The sequence below is a fragment of the Siphateles boraxobius genome, unplaced genomic scaffold (genome assembly GCF_051911475.1).
Source record: "Siphateles boraxobius isolate OS27281-9 unplaced genomic scaffold, OSU_SipBor_1 25, whole genome shotgun sequence".
NCBI classification, from domain to species: domain Eukaryota; kingdom Metazoa; phylum Chordata; class Actinopteri; order Cypriniformes; family Leuciscidae; genus Siphateles; species Siphateles boraxobius.
Genome location: NW_027508866.1, coordinates 24,555,918 through 24,572,009, shown reverse-complemented (window position 1 = coordinate 24,572,009; position 16,092 = coordinate 24,555,918). Strand labels below are relative to the sequence as shown.

The 16,092-nt window shown below is 40.1% G+C and overlaps 1 protein-coding gene across 2 annotated transcripts in view; it reads left to right on the top strand.

The window, feature by feature from the left end:
* plppr1 (phospholipid phosphatase related 1) overlaps positions 1 to 16,092 on the top strand; it is an 87,231-nt gene that overhangs the window by 33,047 nt on the left and 38,092 nt on the right. For both annotated transcript variants that reach the window (XM_077243272.1, XM_077243273.1), the window contains exon 2: positions 635 to 731. In XM_077243272.1, the coding sequence (XP_077099387.1) occupies positions 672 to 731 (60 nt within the window). In that variant the 5' untranslated portion in view covers positions 635 to 671. The remainder of the gene's footprint in view (positions 1 to 634; positions 732 to 16,092) is intronic.

Below are 16,092 nucleotides of genomic sequence, written 5' to 3'. Positions count from 1 at the left end.
AAATGTAAGTAGTCAATGCAGTAGAGCTGTGAAGGTCTGTAGCCATAAAACCCAGAGGAGAATTAGCATTGCCAAGCCACAGGCTTTCTCAGGAATTTTCTTACAATTTAAAATAATTGTTTTCTATTTGAATATATTATGTAATGCATATGTTGTAATTTATTCCCGTGATCAAACCTGAATTTTCAGCATCATTACTCCAGTCTTCAGTGTCACATGATCCTTCAGAAATCATTCTACTATGCTGATATGATGCACATTTTTGTGTAAACTGAGTTTTATTTCAGGATTTTTCAATGAAGTTTAAAACAAATGGATTATTTGAACACTTTTGTAACATTCTAAATGTCTTTGCTGTCTCTTTGATCAGTTTAATGTGTTCTTTGCTATGTAAATATATAAAGTTATTGATGCACCAGACATTTGAACAGTAATGTATGAATTTGTATTTTAAAGAAAAAATGTGACATGAAATGCACTACTTTACAAGTAAAATGGGTGATTACTATTTCCTGTTTCTCCACATTCTTTCTCCTGTTTTTCTTGTCTCTGCATTTCACAGAATGGTAGTAAATTCATGATTTTTATTAAATGCTCTAATCATTTTGACATTTTTTACTTCCTTCTCCTTTAGATTGCCAATTGTGGAACTTAGACTGAATTGATGCAAAATGGCTTCAGATAATACACACCGTAGTTACTCCATCATACCATGCTTCATATTTGTAGAGGTAAGTTTCTTTTACATCCAAAACCTTAATATTTAACTGCATTTTTTCACTTGCTATAATATTCTATATTGTGCTGTTCCTTACTCTCTAATACGGCTTTAAGATGTCCTTTCTTTTCTGAAACTGGCTGGATATTTAATTTAAATTTCTGTCAAATCCAGTTTAATCACTGGGAACTGTGTGTCGGCACATCAAAGCGTTCTTCTGCCTCCGCGAGACGAGTTGTGCATATCTCCCAGACAGCACTGTTGGGTTTGTGAGATGAACCGCTGTGCCATTTGCCTGAACATGAGAACATTGGATGCCAGATATCCAGAGCTGTGTGTTGCTGATACTGTGGAAAAGTATTTAGGACATCCAGCTTTGTTCTACAGCAGAATTATGTGCTAGTATTGGATCCTAAACCATGTGGTGGAGTTGTAGCCTAGTGGTCAAAGATCTATTTTTTAAGCTCTGCAAGGGTTGAGCAATGAACTATCATCACCATTTGGATCTTTGATCATGATGCCTCGGGTTACTCATGGAGTGCTGAGCAATTGGGTTTAAAACGCATGGAGAGAGCTATACACGTTCACATTCATCTCAATGGCAGTTGCTTTGCTGGATCAAGAAATATTGAATGCTTGTCAAAAGGATATCTCTTTCTCAACTGACAGTGCGTTACCTACATACTGTATACTCCCATAAAAACAATAATATATAGCAAATCTATCTAACAGCTCTGTATATAAATTGTGATATATATAAAACTTTATAACCATATTAAACTTTATCTGCATACATAACAGTACACTCCTGCAAAGTGATACATAGCAAATCTCAACTATAATTTATTTTAACTATAGTATCACCCAGCTGTAAGTATGGCCTACCTTATTGGCATACATACAGAATCCATGTACAGGACTATATATATAAATATTAGGGCTGGGAAAAGATTAATCGCGATTTATCGCATCCAAAATAAAAGTTTGTGTTTACATAATATATGTGTGTGCACTGTGTATAATTATTTTGTATATATAAATACACGCACATGCATGTATACACATAAGAAAAAATTGTTATTTATATATAAAATATTTATATTTATATATAATATAAATTATAAATAAATATATACAGTATAAACATGCAAATATTTCTTAAATATGTACATGCAAGTGTGTGTATTTATATATATATATATATATATATATACAAAATAATTATACACTGTGCACACACATATATTATGTAAACACAAACTTTTATTTTGGATGCGATTAATCGCGATTAATCTTTTCCCAGCCCTAATATATATATATATATATATATATATATATATATATATATATATATATATAGGTCCTTCTCAAAAAAATTAGCATATTGTTATAAAGTTCATTATTTTCCATTTTTCAGGTCTTTTATTGTTTTAATACTGATGATTTTGGCATAAAGCTCATGAAAACCCAAAATTCCTATCTCAAAAAATTAGCATATCATGAAAAGGTTCTCTAAACCAGCTATTAACCTAATCATCTGAATCAACTAATTAACTCTAAACACCTGCAAAATATTCCTGAGGCTTTTAAAAACTCCCAGCCTGTTTCATTACTCAAAACCGCAATCATGGGTAAGACTGCCGACCTGACTGCTGTCCAGAAGGCCATCATTGACACCCTCCATTAAGAGGGTAAGACACAGAAAGAAATTTCTGAACAAATAGGCTGTTCCCAGAGTGCTGTATCAAGGCACCTCAGTGGGAAGTCTGTGGGAAGGAAAAAGTGTGGCAAAAAACGCTGCACAACGAGAAGAGGTGACCGGACCCTGAGGAAGATTGTGGAGAAAGACCGATTCTAGACCTTGGGGGACCTTCGGAAGCAGTGGACTGAGTCTGGAGTAGAAACATCCAGAGTCACCGTGCACAGGCGTGTGCAGGAAATGGGCTACAGGTGCCGCATTCCCCAGGTCAAGCCACTTTTGAACCAGAAACAGTGGCAGAAGCGCCTGACCTGCATTATAGAGAAGCAGCACTGGACTGTTGCTCAGTGATCCAAAGTACTTTTTTCGGATGAAAGCACATTTTGCATGTCATTCGGAAATCAAGGTGCCAGAGTCTGGAGGAAGACTGGGGAGAAGGAAATGCCAAAATGCCTGAAGTCCAGTGTCAAGTACCCACAGTCAGTGATGGTCTGGGGTGCCATGTCAGGTGCTGGTGTTGGTCCACTGTGTTTTATCAAGGGCAGGGTCAATGCAGCTAGCTATCAGGAGATTTTGGAGCACTTCATGCTTCCATCTGCTGAAAAGCTTTATGGAGATGAAGATTTCATTTTTCAGCACGACCTGGCACCTGCTCACAGTGCCAAAACCACTGGTAAATGGTTTACTGACCATGGTATTACTGTGCTCAATTGGCCTGCCATAGAGAATCTGTGGGATATTGTGAAGAGAAAGTTGAGAGACGCAAGACCCAACACTCTGGATGAGCTTAAGGCCGCTATCGTAGCATCCTGGGCCTCCATAACACCTCAGCAGTGCCACAGGCCGATTGCCTCCATGCCACGCCGCATTGAAGCAGTCACTTCTGCAAAAGAATTCCCGACCAAGTATTGAGTGCATAACTGAACATAATTATTTGAAGGTTGACTTTTTTTTGTATTAAAAACACTTCTTTTATTGGTCGGATGAAATATGCTAATTTTTTGAGATAGGAATTTTGGGTTTTCATGAGCTGTATGCCAAAATCATCAGTATTAAAACAATAAAACAATAAAAGACCTGAAATATTTCAGTTGGTGTGCAATGAATCTAAAATATATGAAAGTTTAATTTTTATCATTACATTATGAAAAATAATGAACTTTATCACAATATGCTAATTTTTTGAGAAGGACCTGTGTATATATATATATATATATATATCAATTGTTTTATCGCTTGCATCATTGCAAAATGTAAACTATATCATCGCTCAGCTCTAATCTGCTAAATATGAATTTAGGGCATGAAGATATTGAGATGTTATAAACATTGACATCATGATTTTCTGTAAAGCTACTTTGAAACAATGTGTCAAGTCAAGTCAAGTCACCTTTATTTATATAGCGCTTTTACAATACAAATTGTTTCAAAGCAGCTTTACAGAGATAACAGGAAAGTAAAGTTGTAATAGTATTGTTAAATTCAAAATTAAATGTTAAATGTCCCCAACTAAGCAAGCCAAAAGTCAATGGCGAATGAAGGCGAAAAAAAAAGGCGACAGTGGCAAGGAACCAAAACTCCCATCAGGTGACAGAATGGAGAAAAAAACCTTGGGAGAACCCAGGCTCAGTCGGGGGGCCAGTCCTCCTTTGGCCAACAAACGAACAGTGTATGATTATGATTTAGGCGGCATAATAGGTCAGAAGTCAGATTGGATCAGAACTTTCACAATATTTATCCAGTTCATCTGGTTAGGGGTCGGAGTCATCACGCCGGTATGGAGAGTTTGTTGAGGTGTCCATGAGGCCTTCACAGTGTTGATGAGGCTGGCACTTCAGGGATGCGTTGTCGTCGTGTCCATGTGATGGTCCTTCCTCAGATCTAGATATGGCCTGGATCCGGCGGTTTGCGGTAAACCTCGGGATAAACAGAGAGACTAATATTAGCGTAAACGCCATCCTTCTTATGATGTACAAAGTACATCAGGATTTATGGGAAGTGTTCCCGGTTCCGGCTGATCTAAACTATGCAACCTAACATCGAATTATAGCAATCTATAATGTGTTATGTGTATGCTAAGCCAAAGAGATGTGTTTTTTGTCTAGATTTGAACTGACAGACTGTGTCTGCTTCCCGGACAATGTTAGGAAGATTGTTCCAAAGTTTTGGTGCCAAGTAGGAAAAGGATCTACCGCCAGCAGTTGATTTTGATATTCTAGGTATTATCACCTGGCCAGAATTTTGAGATCGCAATAGACGTGAAGGACTATAATGGGTTAAGAGCTCGCTCAAGTACTGCGGAGCTAAACCATTTAGTGCTTTGAAAGTAATCAGCAATATTTTAAAATGTATACGATGTTTAATACGGAGCCAATGCATTGTTGACAGAACCGGGCTAATATGGTCATACTTCCTGGTTCTGGTAAGAACTCTAGCGGCTGCGTTTTGGACCAGCTGTAGTTTGTTTATTAAGCGTACAGGGCAACCACCCAGTAGAGCATTACAATAATCTAGCCTTGAGGTCATGAACGCATGAACTAATTGTTCCGCATTTGTCAATGAGAGCATATGACGTAATTTAGATATATTTTTAAGATGAAAAACTGCGCTTTTACAGATACTAGACACGTGACCTTCAAATGAGAGATTGGTATCAAAGAGCACACCCAGGTTCCTAACTGATGACGAAGACTTGACAGAGCAGCCATCAAGTGTTAAACAGTATTCTAGGTGCATTTTCTCAGTTAGTATAGGGAGCTATTTTTCTTCTGTTGCCCCTTATTTGTGGGGTTCCTCAGGGCTCAATTTTGGGACAAGTCTTGTTCTCCCTTAATATGCTTCCATTAGGAAAGATTTTTGATAAACATGGCATTCATTATTCATTTGTATGCTAATGATCAAATTTATCCTCCACTGAAACATGGAGAGCAATTTTCTCTTCAGTCTCTTTATGAATGTCTGGCTGAGGTGAAGTATAGGTTGGCCAAAACGTTTTCCTCAGTATTTTTTTCTTAATTTAAGACTGAGTTTATTTATGAGTTTAGTAAAACGGGATGTGTGAAGGACTTTAATGATCATCTGGGGTTGCTTCCAAGGGACAAAAACCCCCCCAAAAAAACAAACAAAAAACGTTCTAGTGTAAAACCCTTGGTGACATTTTTGACACAACTGTTAGACCCACCTGAAAAACTTAAAGCTGTGCTTATTTCATTTGTCTCTTTATTCGATCGATTGTATTTATTTGTGCTATCGTTTGCAATTTGTTTTTTTATTTTATTACTGACTTTTTACTTTTTTTGTACATTTAATTAAGTTTCAGATAAAGCCTCCCTGTGTAAACTATTGCATCATTACCCAAATTATTAAAAAAAATATGAGATGATAAAAAAAAGATCTGCATCGCAGTATAAGGTATCATTTCAAAGTTAGAAATTCCAGTATGTGAGAACACTATTATTAATATTATCTCTTATAATTTGTATCATTACACTTGCAAGAGTTACTCTTGAATTAATTTAAAAAAAATATGGTACAATAATCAACAAATTATTAAAAAAAAACAATTAAAAAAAATCCATATACACATTTAGAGAGAGAGTAAAATAAATAAAATACCTGGTTCTGTAACAACACCTTGTGATCTCCGTGTCTCACACTCGACGCCACGAGTCGGGCTGCAAACCAGTGTGGTTTGGCCTATTAATAGCTTTTTACGTGTAGACGGAGGTGACTGGAGCTTCTCACTGTGGTGTTGGTTTATATGCTGCATCATGCTTGTTGTGCTATTAGTTTATATCAACAACATCTTTTTGCAGTATCCGCTTTTATTTTTTGTCTCTCCTCTAATTCTGTCTCTAATTCTGTCTCTAATTTCTGTCTCTCCTCTAATTTGAATGAGGATGGGATATCAACATCTACTCTTGTCGTCGCCATGTTTGCTAATGTTTAATGCAGGAATTGCACTTAGGAAAATTTTCACGATCTCCTAAGAATTTATCTTTTGAACTTTTTTTTCTTTGTCACCATGAAATCAAATGAATAATTTTTACTTTTAATGGAATATTGCAGTATTCATGTGTACATATTTTTTTTTAAATTCATGTCTCATAATCTTGAAGCACAATAACTTTCCCTCCCTCTTGCAGCTCATCTCTCCTCTTCTCTGATGATGAGGGCGGGGCAACTTGTCAATCACATGAGATCCACCAATAGCAAGCCACAACCATCCAATCAATTCCCCACTGATAAAATCAAACCCTGCCCTACATTTGTCCCAGAAGCCGTTTCACTCAGATATACATCACAATCGAGAAGAAAAAAACATTGCCACTTCAATGTCGATCAAAAATAGTCAATGTTTACGTTCGCATGGTGAGCTTCATGTAATGTCAGAATATTGCATTTCAATATGTGACAGAGAAACGGTGAGAAATTGTAACTTTTCAAGTAATCATCCATTGCTGAGAGCACAATCGTTGCTTATATCCAATGCTTTGTTTAGCAAATACCACTAATTAGTAAATTAAACTTGTGATAGTGACTTGAGATATATAGTCTGCTATTGCATTCTTGTAACTGTTTTGATTTTTAGTTGCCTACTGAGTATGCATTTGAATGACAGCTAACTTCCCCTTTTAGTGCTGATGATTCTTTCCTTTTGTGACTGCATAAAATAGAGGGATTTCACATTGGCAGCAAATTGCCAGACCACTTGCCAAACAGTGTTCGAGAGAAATAAAATGTGAATCTATACTAGTAGGTTCTCAAACAGACTACAGTTGGGACTTTTCATGCAAACAGAGATGAAATGCACTTGAAAACACAGCTTGTCACAGAGATTCCTTTTACAGGGCGAACCCTCAATTCCACAGTGCTTTCCACTAAATGGACATGTGTGAGTGTGTGTGTGTGTGTTTCTGTTTCTCTGCCTCTGGATCTGCTTGAAGCTTTCAAGACGCATCAGAGAAGGAAACTAGGCCACACAGAAACGATCATGCAGTCTAATGCTTGCTTAGTGAAGATGTGAAGGCACTGAGAAATACAGTCGTGTGCTCAGTTTCTGTAGAGAGATTATTCCTGCGAAAAGGCTCTCGATCTGAGAAGCGTATCCAATATGGTGACATATGCCAGCTACTTTTCTCTTCCAGCTACTGACTGTGCAGGAACTGGACACTGGCCATCTTCTGATCATGTTGTTCCTGTTTATGTGGTCAGTGATTGGGCCTGTTTTTCACTGATCGACGAATAACAAGGCAAACGATCAAATAATAATTGGCTGCCGCTATAAGATCTTGTGTCTAGTACAAATAATTTGGTGGGGTTTTCTTGGTTATAAATTTCTGTTAAACTGACTTATTTGAGCCAAACTACACATCTATCTTCACCAGTAATGCTGACCGTATACCTGGACCACACCACAACCATCTGTTGACCTATTTTCAGTGTTAGCTCTCATCAGAGTAATATTCAGGCATGCATGCTATAATTATATAACGCATGCATAGTTACTGTGTTGGCATCACAAGCCTTCAAGACGAATGCTACGTTTGAGCAGTGTTCGAACTCAGGACCTAAGCCGAACAACTCTTTCCCCTGCCATTGACGGAATTTTCCGTCATTTATGACACAACGCTTCCCCGCCTATGAGACTATATTCTAAAAATGCACATTAAAAACTTGTGTGCTCAATTGAGTTCGATAAATTTTTATCCGATAAGAAAACTAACGCATAAACGACGATGGAAACACATTTACCGAATAAATTCCTCGATGCACATCAAAAAAGACGTGACTTTATGATGGGACGATATAACTGGACTAGCCAGTGGACCGGTGTCGTTGCACAGCATCTTAATTTATTGTTCTGGTTGTTATGAAATGCCTGAGCAAAGTCTCTCATCAAAAGTGGTTCGGTAATATTTCCTCCCAGAACTGTCTAACACAACTGCATTCCCGAACAGCAGCATCTGCCTCCAAAGCAAGATTACTTTATTGCGTGTCGTCTGCGTGCTCTGAGGTGCAAGTAATTTATGATATATGAAATTGTTATATACAGTGGCTTCTCCTACTACAGCAACACTATAGAATGGTGAGCAAATTTAATTTCCTTTATCTACCTGCAAAGTTCTATGTTCAGAAGGAAATAAAGGCAAATAACGATTTGCTTGTGCGTATTTTACGAGTAAAATAAATGGTTTAGTACAGTGAATTATTGGCTGCTGAGAGTATGAAACTAGTTTCTAAAAGTTTTTGGAATTTCACTAAACGCTAAAACCATCAAGACTGTTTATCACATCTTGTTTGGGTTTTTTATATTTTTCAGCCGTACATGACACCCGACGCACACATTTTTTTGTCTATGTAAAATTTATTTTCATATTTTTTTGAGGGCATGAAGTAAAAATCTCCTCATGATACAAAAGTCCTGATACCATGAAGACATTTTTTAACAGAAACCTTATTTCTTATAGAGAAAAAAATGAATAAAACTTTTGTCCACAAAATCAAAGTTTATGTGCCTGCAACTACATGTAGAAAAATAGATGATAATTTGACCTTTTGTGTAATGTTTTATAGTCGAAACTAATTTTGGCTCGCTTATTTTGGACCCTGCCTTAGAGACGGTACTTCTCGTGGTCTGGTCCCTGTTAAGAACACCTATTCCCCAATAATATCAGACACAATTAATTATTCATCCTAAAAGTCCAGCCACAAAGTGCCTCTCCAGCCTTCCACTACTTTGAGCTGTAGTTTTGTGTCTGTCTGAAAGGATATTGAATTTTTTTAAAGCTGAAGTTTTATCTGCAAATTAACTGGACTGAAACTAAACTAAGAACCTAAACAATGTTTGAATGGTTAACATTAGCCACTTTTCCACTGTCAAGCCAAACCATTTCATTGCTTAATCGGTTTCGTTTTCCACTGTGGGGCTGATAACAGAACTCTTTCGGATGTAATACAAATGCGTCAGTCGTTGCCTTGGTGAGTCAAGTGCTTACAGACTGTTTGAGATGTAAATAACAACCCTGTTAAGGAGAATGGTCAGGTATTTTTATTAACTTGTTTACTTTGCTCAATTAGTGCGCTCTGCCAGCTGAAGAGAAATTGGTTCAGAATTGCTGAGGACAGACAAGTGACCAATCCTGAGTGCCGATGTCACTACACGCGTTCTACCAACAGTTAGCCAACCGTGATGGGAACTCTGGGCCGAGAACGCTTTGTAAACATGCCGAGCTTATTCAAGCTCAAATGGAAATATAAATGGAACCTTTCCTTACCGTTCTTGGAACCGTTCGGCCCCAGCGGTGGCAAAGCGGCTATTGTAGGCCTCCAGGTAGAATATGGACTATCCAGCAAACTGTGGGAGTCATTAGGAAACCGCATCCTAACTTAAATGTTTCCCCCCAATGAACCCCCATTCCCTACACAATGGTGTAGAAACAATTTTCACTCCGAAATTGATAGTAAATATCGCAAACAATTACTAACAAATGGCAAGTAATACATTAAATTAAACAAAATTTTAAAGTTGAAAATTGAAATAGTATTTTCTTGTTAAAAAACTACTCAGAAATATAGCTGCAAGCAGCAATAAACGGGGTTTAAACATTTTAAGGACTTAAAGCACATGCGTAAAAAAAGGTATTGTTTTATTTAGCTAGGATGTAACTGCCTAGATGGAAAAGACCATTTATAGCTAAAACAGACAACTTAGTAAGGAAATATGTTTTAAAACTTTTTGATAGTTATCGAGGTTGAGCCAGAAAGTCTACGAAAGGACTAGTTCACGAAAGTAAGTTTTTGAAATAATCTCTGATATTTAGCTAACGGTTTGGTTCTACCATGTATTATGAATGTCGTGGGTATGTGCGAAAAATCGCACGATTTACAATCGTTTACGCACGCGAAAAGTCGCCCCCAGAGGCCAATTACTTTCGAATTTTTCACAGGCATCTAAAGCTACTTTGAACATTTTGGCGTCCCGTCACGGACGTCAATTGAAATTTCAAAGCTCACTGAGTTCTACACGCTGCAAACCTGTCATTATTATTGGCTATAAACTTAAGATGCAAATAAGAGATTCACTACAATGTATTTGATATTCTGGTTCCACTTTATATTAAGTGGCTTTAAGTACTATGCACTTACTTTGAAACTAATAATTTGATATAATGGACTTATTGTGTACATGCATGTTTTTACGTTGTACTTATATTTTAGAAATAGCTGCATGCAATTACAGATGTAATTAATGTACGTAATTACATTTGGTATTACACTGTTGACCCTTCCCTTACATCTTAACCCACCCTTAAACCTACCCATACCACCACACCAGCCCCTAACCTTACCCGTATCAAACCTCAATAGCAGCAAAAGTGGTTTACAATACAACATGAACACAATAAGTACATTGTACATATTTTTCAATGTAAGTACATAATACTTAAAGCCACTTAAGATAAAGTGGGACCGATATTCTTGATGCTGCTCTGATGCACTTCATTAGCCGTTCTGTTTGTTGCTAGGATGGCCTAAAAGTTAAGTGGTCTAACTCATCAATGTCAAAATGATTAAAGAAAGCGGAGCTTACCTTTCACAGAAGGGTGTTAACAGTGAACGAATGCCTGGTAAAATGTAAGTAGATAAACATTTAATATTTGACAACTGTTTTACATTAGAAATGTTCAACTACCGAAAGGTATCTGGTGACACAAATTAATCAACTTTTTTTAAAATTAAAATTTGCCTTTTTGAATTGAAAATATGCTATAATTTCCTTGATTTACATTGAGAGAATGTATGCGTACTTAAAAATAAAATATTATTTGCAAACAGTTTAAATTTCACTAATACAAAAAGCCTTTTTTTTCTTTATTCCCTTAAATCGCTTTTATAACAAATTAATTCATTTAAATAAAAATACCCAATTTTAGATTTTAGTTTGGGCTAAAGCCCCAACTATCCACTGACCTTAGAACCGCCCCTGACTTACGGTATGGTCTGGTCGATCACCTTTAGGGGAGAATGCTGATCACATTTTGGACATTCAATCAATTACAATAGGGTTTCAGCGCTACGTGCTTGAACCCCTAAAAAGCATTTATCACAGTGTACCTTCCAACATCAACAAATCGTCTGCTTCATTAACACTGTTGTAGACCGGTTTCAACATGAACTGCATGTATTGTGCTGTCAGTTGATACTCAATTGCATATGATTTCAAATGCATTGCGTCAGAAGATGCAAGAATGATAAGAGGAATTCGGTTCTTTTAAACCCCACAGAGAATCAGAGATATACTGTCAAACTGTCTCAGTTTATTTGTTATGTTCATGGAAGAACGTAGTGAAGCTGCTCAAAATCAGGCATATAGATATGATTGACATCTGCTCTAGAAAAATGTTGGCAGCATTGACAACAAATCTGAATACTAAAAACAGCAAACGCTTTATGTGCTGCCTGTATAATTATTTGTACGACAGTTTAGGACAGGCCCACTGGTGAATATTTTTGAGGAGATGTAATTAAACTATTAAAATAAATGAGCTGAGTCAAATTTGACCTGGTAAACCGCTCTCTCTTTTTCCACAAGCACAGATTAAGCCCAGGATCTTTAATGAAAATGAAAAAAAGCCATTTTTTATACTCCATTTTATGTCATTATTAACTTTTATGCTGTAATGTATACAAAAGGAGAATTTTGGAAGGATCTCTTTTTTTTTCTATAAAATGAAGGTCGTACCAAATTAAACTGAATGTGAATGAGATTTCAGAGGTTTAGTGGAGGAGCAGACTAGTTGACATGAAAATTAAAAAAAAAAAATGTCAGATTCAAAAATGATTTTGAAAATTCAATGAATAATTGCTTATGGTCTTATTATGGTTATTGTATATGTCGTAACCAGTGGCTGCTGCTGGTCTTTCAAAGAGGGGAAGCTATTTTTCTGCCTACATCATAAAAATTGTTCATACAGTGTAGCCCCGCTTGCTCGTCCATTCTCCCCAGAGACGCTGAGCGTCTGTGAGCAGGACATATCACAGCATTTGTCCAATGACCTTCTAGTTACGAAGCGATGAAAAAAAAACTGTTCAAAGCACTTCCATTGAAGTCATTGGACGCTCTTCAACAGGGAAATGCAATGTGACGCTCCGGGAATGTATGAGAAGGAAATCGAGTCAGCCGACCTGCTATATGTAGCCGATTCTGATCCAACTCATCTTTGAGAAAATGTTAACACAAATGTACATATTTGCCCATAAATTTTTTGACATTATAGGGGAAGCCAAGCTTCCCTTGCAGTCTTAAAGAAATCCCCACTGCTCGTAACTGATCACAAAGTGATTTTGATCACTTTTGATCAATTTAATGTGTCTTTGCTGAAAAGCATTCACAAAAAGTTTGTGGTCACAATGAACTGTCATTTCCTTTCAGTCGATAACGTCGGACGTAGTCGTCGTCGACTGAATGGGGATCGCGTCAGAGAGCCAATGTTCTTCGAGTACTACTGAACGAGCCAATGGAATTGGCGTGCGTGATTCGCATCACACACTCCGCCCCAGCGGCGCAGGTATAAATACGGAAGTGGATGCACGCACTAGTTGTCTTTCGCTGCGGAGCCGATCGTTTGATGTCTCCGAGAGTGCTGTTGTTTACAACGAGCGAGTGTGTCGGTGTTCTTCAGGAAGACTCTCCCAGTGCTGGTGTTCTACAGCGCGAGTGCAGCGGTGATCATGAGCTTTGAGCTCTCAACTGCTGTTTTAACAGCAACAAATTCTAAATGTTTGTGTGTGTTGACGGTGTGTTGACGGCGGAAAAGTGAGTGCTTCACTGTTTCAGTTCACTGTTCAGTGTTGCCGCGGTCATTCCCCTGAGTGCTCCGGCACTGGTAATGGTCCTGCTTTCTGAAAGAGCAACACAGGTGCGTTTGCGTCTTTTTCAAGATGTCATTCCACCTGTGTGTTTCTGGATGCGGTCATTCCCTTTTCCTCTCTGACGGTCACAATTGTTGCATCATGGGTTTGAACTATGTATTTATATGTATATAAATATGTGTATATATATATATATATATATATATATATATATATATATATTTATATGTTCGGCATGCTGAGGCATTTTTTGTGAACAGCTCATGTTCTCATTGCGAGAATATGACTGTCGCGGTGTTGAGGTCGAGACTTGCCTTCGTCCGCAAAGCGCAAGTCCCCACTACCATGCGCCACCCCCGAGTGCCGTGTGGGATGGGTGATCGGAGGATAGTGATGAATGTCTCGCCCGGTAATCATTCCCTGTGGGCTCCTCACTCCTCCATCACACCGCAGCCAATGGAATTCCTGTTGAGCATGCTGGTCCCTCTCAAATGGACTGATCAGCTGTTTCATTGGGGGTTCCCCCTGAGGATAAGATGACGATAGCAGCATCCGAGGGTGAGCTGGCCTCTGGAAATTACAACTTGGTTGTGTTATCTCCCTCTGGGAGTGTAACGCCGGGTTCACACCGGACGCTGAAGCGACGCAGAAGTGGCGCGGAATGGAGGCCGATTCCTTTCGGCGCCCATGTTAACCTATGGTGTCGTTCACACCAGATTTCGCCAGTTTCCAAATTTCCAATTTTCAAATTAAAATACCCTGTAATACCCTATAATCAAAAGATATAGGGCAAGGGCTCTCCTCCTGTCTGCTCGCACTGGGAACAGGAAGAGCAAAAAGGGATGTAATACATTTGAAGAGAGGATGTATATTTCATTGCTTTAGGTCTGTCAGGCCAGGGCACTCATGGACATGTACGAGGGTAGTCCAGACCGTGTGCTCATAGGTGAACTCCGGACTGCATCCGACCTCGCCCTCCTGGGCACGAGTGTCGTAGCGTGCGCGATTGGTCTGGCGATGTCCACCTTAGTGGTCCAGGAGCGCCATTGTTGGCTCAGCCTGGTTGATATGGCGGAGGCGGACAAGGTTCGGTTCCTAGTCTCCCCAATTTTCCAGGTTGGGCTGGTCGGCAACACGGCAGATAACTGCATCCAACAGTTCTCTGCTGCTCAAGCGCAGACGAAGGTCATCCGGTACATCCTGCCCCGACGGCCAGCTGCTGCCTCCACCCGCCCCCGGTGGCAGCTCCTCCGCCTGCTCATCGCCGAGGTCGTTCCCCGGCCCCCGCTCCTGCTGGGCCTCCGCAGCAGCCTCTACCCAGGCCTCAGAATGGAGCCGGCCGCAGTAGAGACGCCCAGCCCGCTCCAGGCACTGCCAAGCCAGGTGGCAAGCGACAGCGAAAGCATTCTGGAGTGGGCCGCCCAGGGATGGATGAGATGCTCTTGGAGTTGGCATGATCACTCCCTCCCCCCGGGTGAGTGCCGGGTGGAGTCTTTGTGTGTGTGTGTCTGTTCCGCCTGCTGGCTCCCCAAAAAAAAAAAAAAAAAAAAAATCGGAGCAAGTGGTACCCACACTTCAAAGAGAGAGCAAATTCATCAGTTCCTGGGTCCCAAGAGGGCCAGTCTGGCGGGTGTGACCTGTATAGCCTTACACCCCTCAGCTCCCCCTTGGTCGCCAGCAGGCAGCTTGGTGCGTTCGACGACCCGGTCATCCGCCTTCTCACGCGCCCCCTGCCGCTAGTTGAGACAGTGCACAGCACACTAACACCACTCTCTCTACTTTGCCCACCTCAGGCTCGGCTATCCCGCTAAAGTCAGTGATAATCATCACATTAGGTGTTGAGCAGACGTGCTCCTGAAAATCCAGTGATATTCATCACACCAAGTGTTGAGCAGTGCTCTTGACTTGCGCGTGCTTATCTTATCCTGCTGGCGATGGATTTGATATAGCCGCTCCTCCAGCCGCTATGAAGGCCAGTTGTAAACTCGTTCTTCGTGCTTCTAGGTGGTGGGTCGTGACCATCTTGGCCCAAGATTGGTCTGCAGCTCCGATCTGGAAGACATGTGCTTCAGATCTCTACCTTCCGCGCCACAGGCCATCCTGTGTGTTGCGTGTGCGGCTTGAAGTATCAGTACAGCGTTCTTCCCTTCGAGTGCTCCATAGCCCGTTGGATCTTCAGGTCAACTGGGAGAGAGTAATCTCGCCCACGGGTTGAGTATGTCTTTTCCAGTTTTGGAGATGGACTCGGTCTAACACGTCTCTCCAATGAGAGTGTGTTCAGCTGGTGTTGAAGTGAGAAAGGGTCCCTGGGGCATATGGTAGATGCAGCCATTGGCTTCCTCCATATATGACCGTTTCAGCACTAGCTTCATGATCAAGTCCCGAGGTGACCGTGGCAGAGGAGCTCACCCCGTGACCTTATTCATCCCGGTCTGCTGCCAAACCCTCTTCAACTGAGGGGCCATGTATAAAGGGCGTGTTTTAACAGGGGCTTGGGCAACCCTCGACTACACGGGCATTCATGCTTCGAGTTGTTAGATATTGCAACCGTTGCACAAGCTTCCATTGCATGTCACAACTCACCTGTCACAGCTTCTGAGGACGCTTTGTTCCACTTTTCCCGCTCTACTTAATTGTGCCGCCGCCGAGCCTCACGTCAGTACAGCCAGGGTGAGTGGAGACTCTATCCCCTGGGGTCCAGCTGGGTCATGACCACTCCGGGGCCGCTTAGTTGCCTCTCCGGTTTCATCTTGCTGCCAGTTATTTCTGTCCGAGTGGACAACCCTTGGACAGACACTGG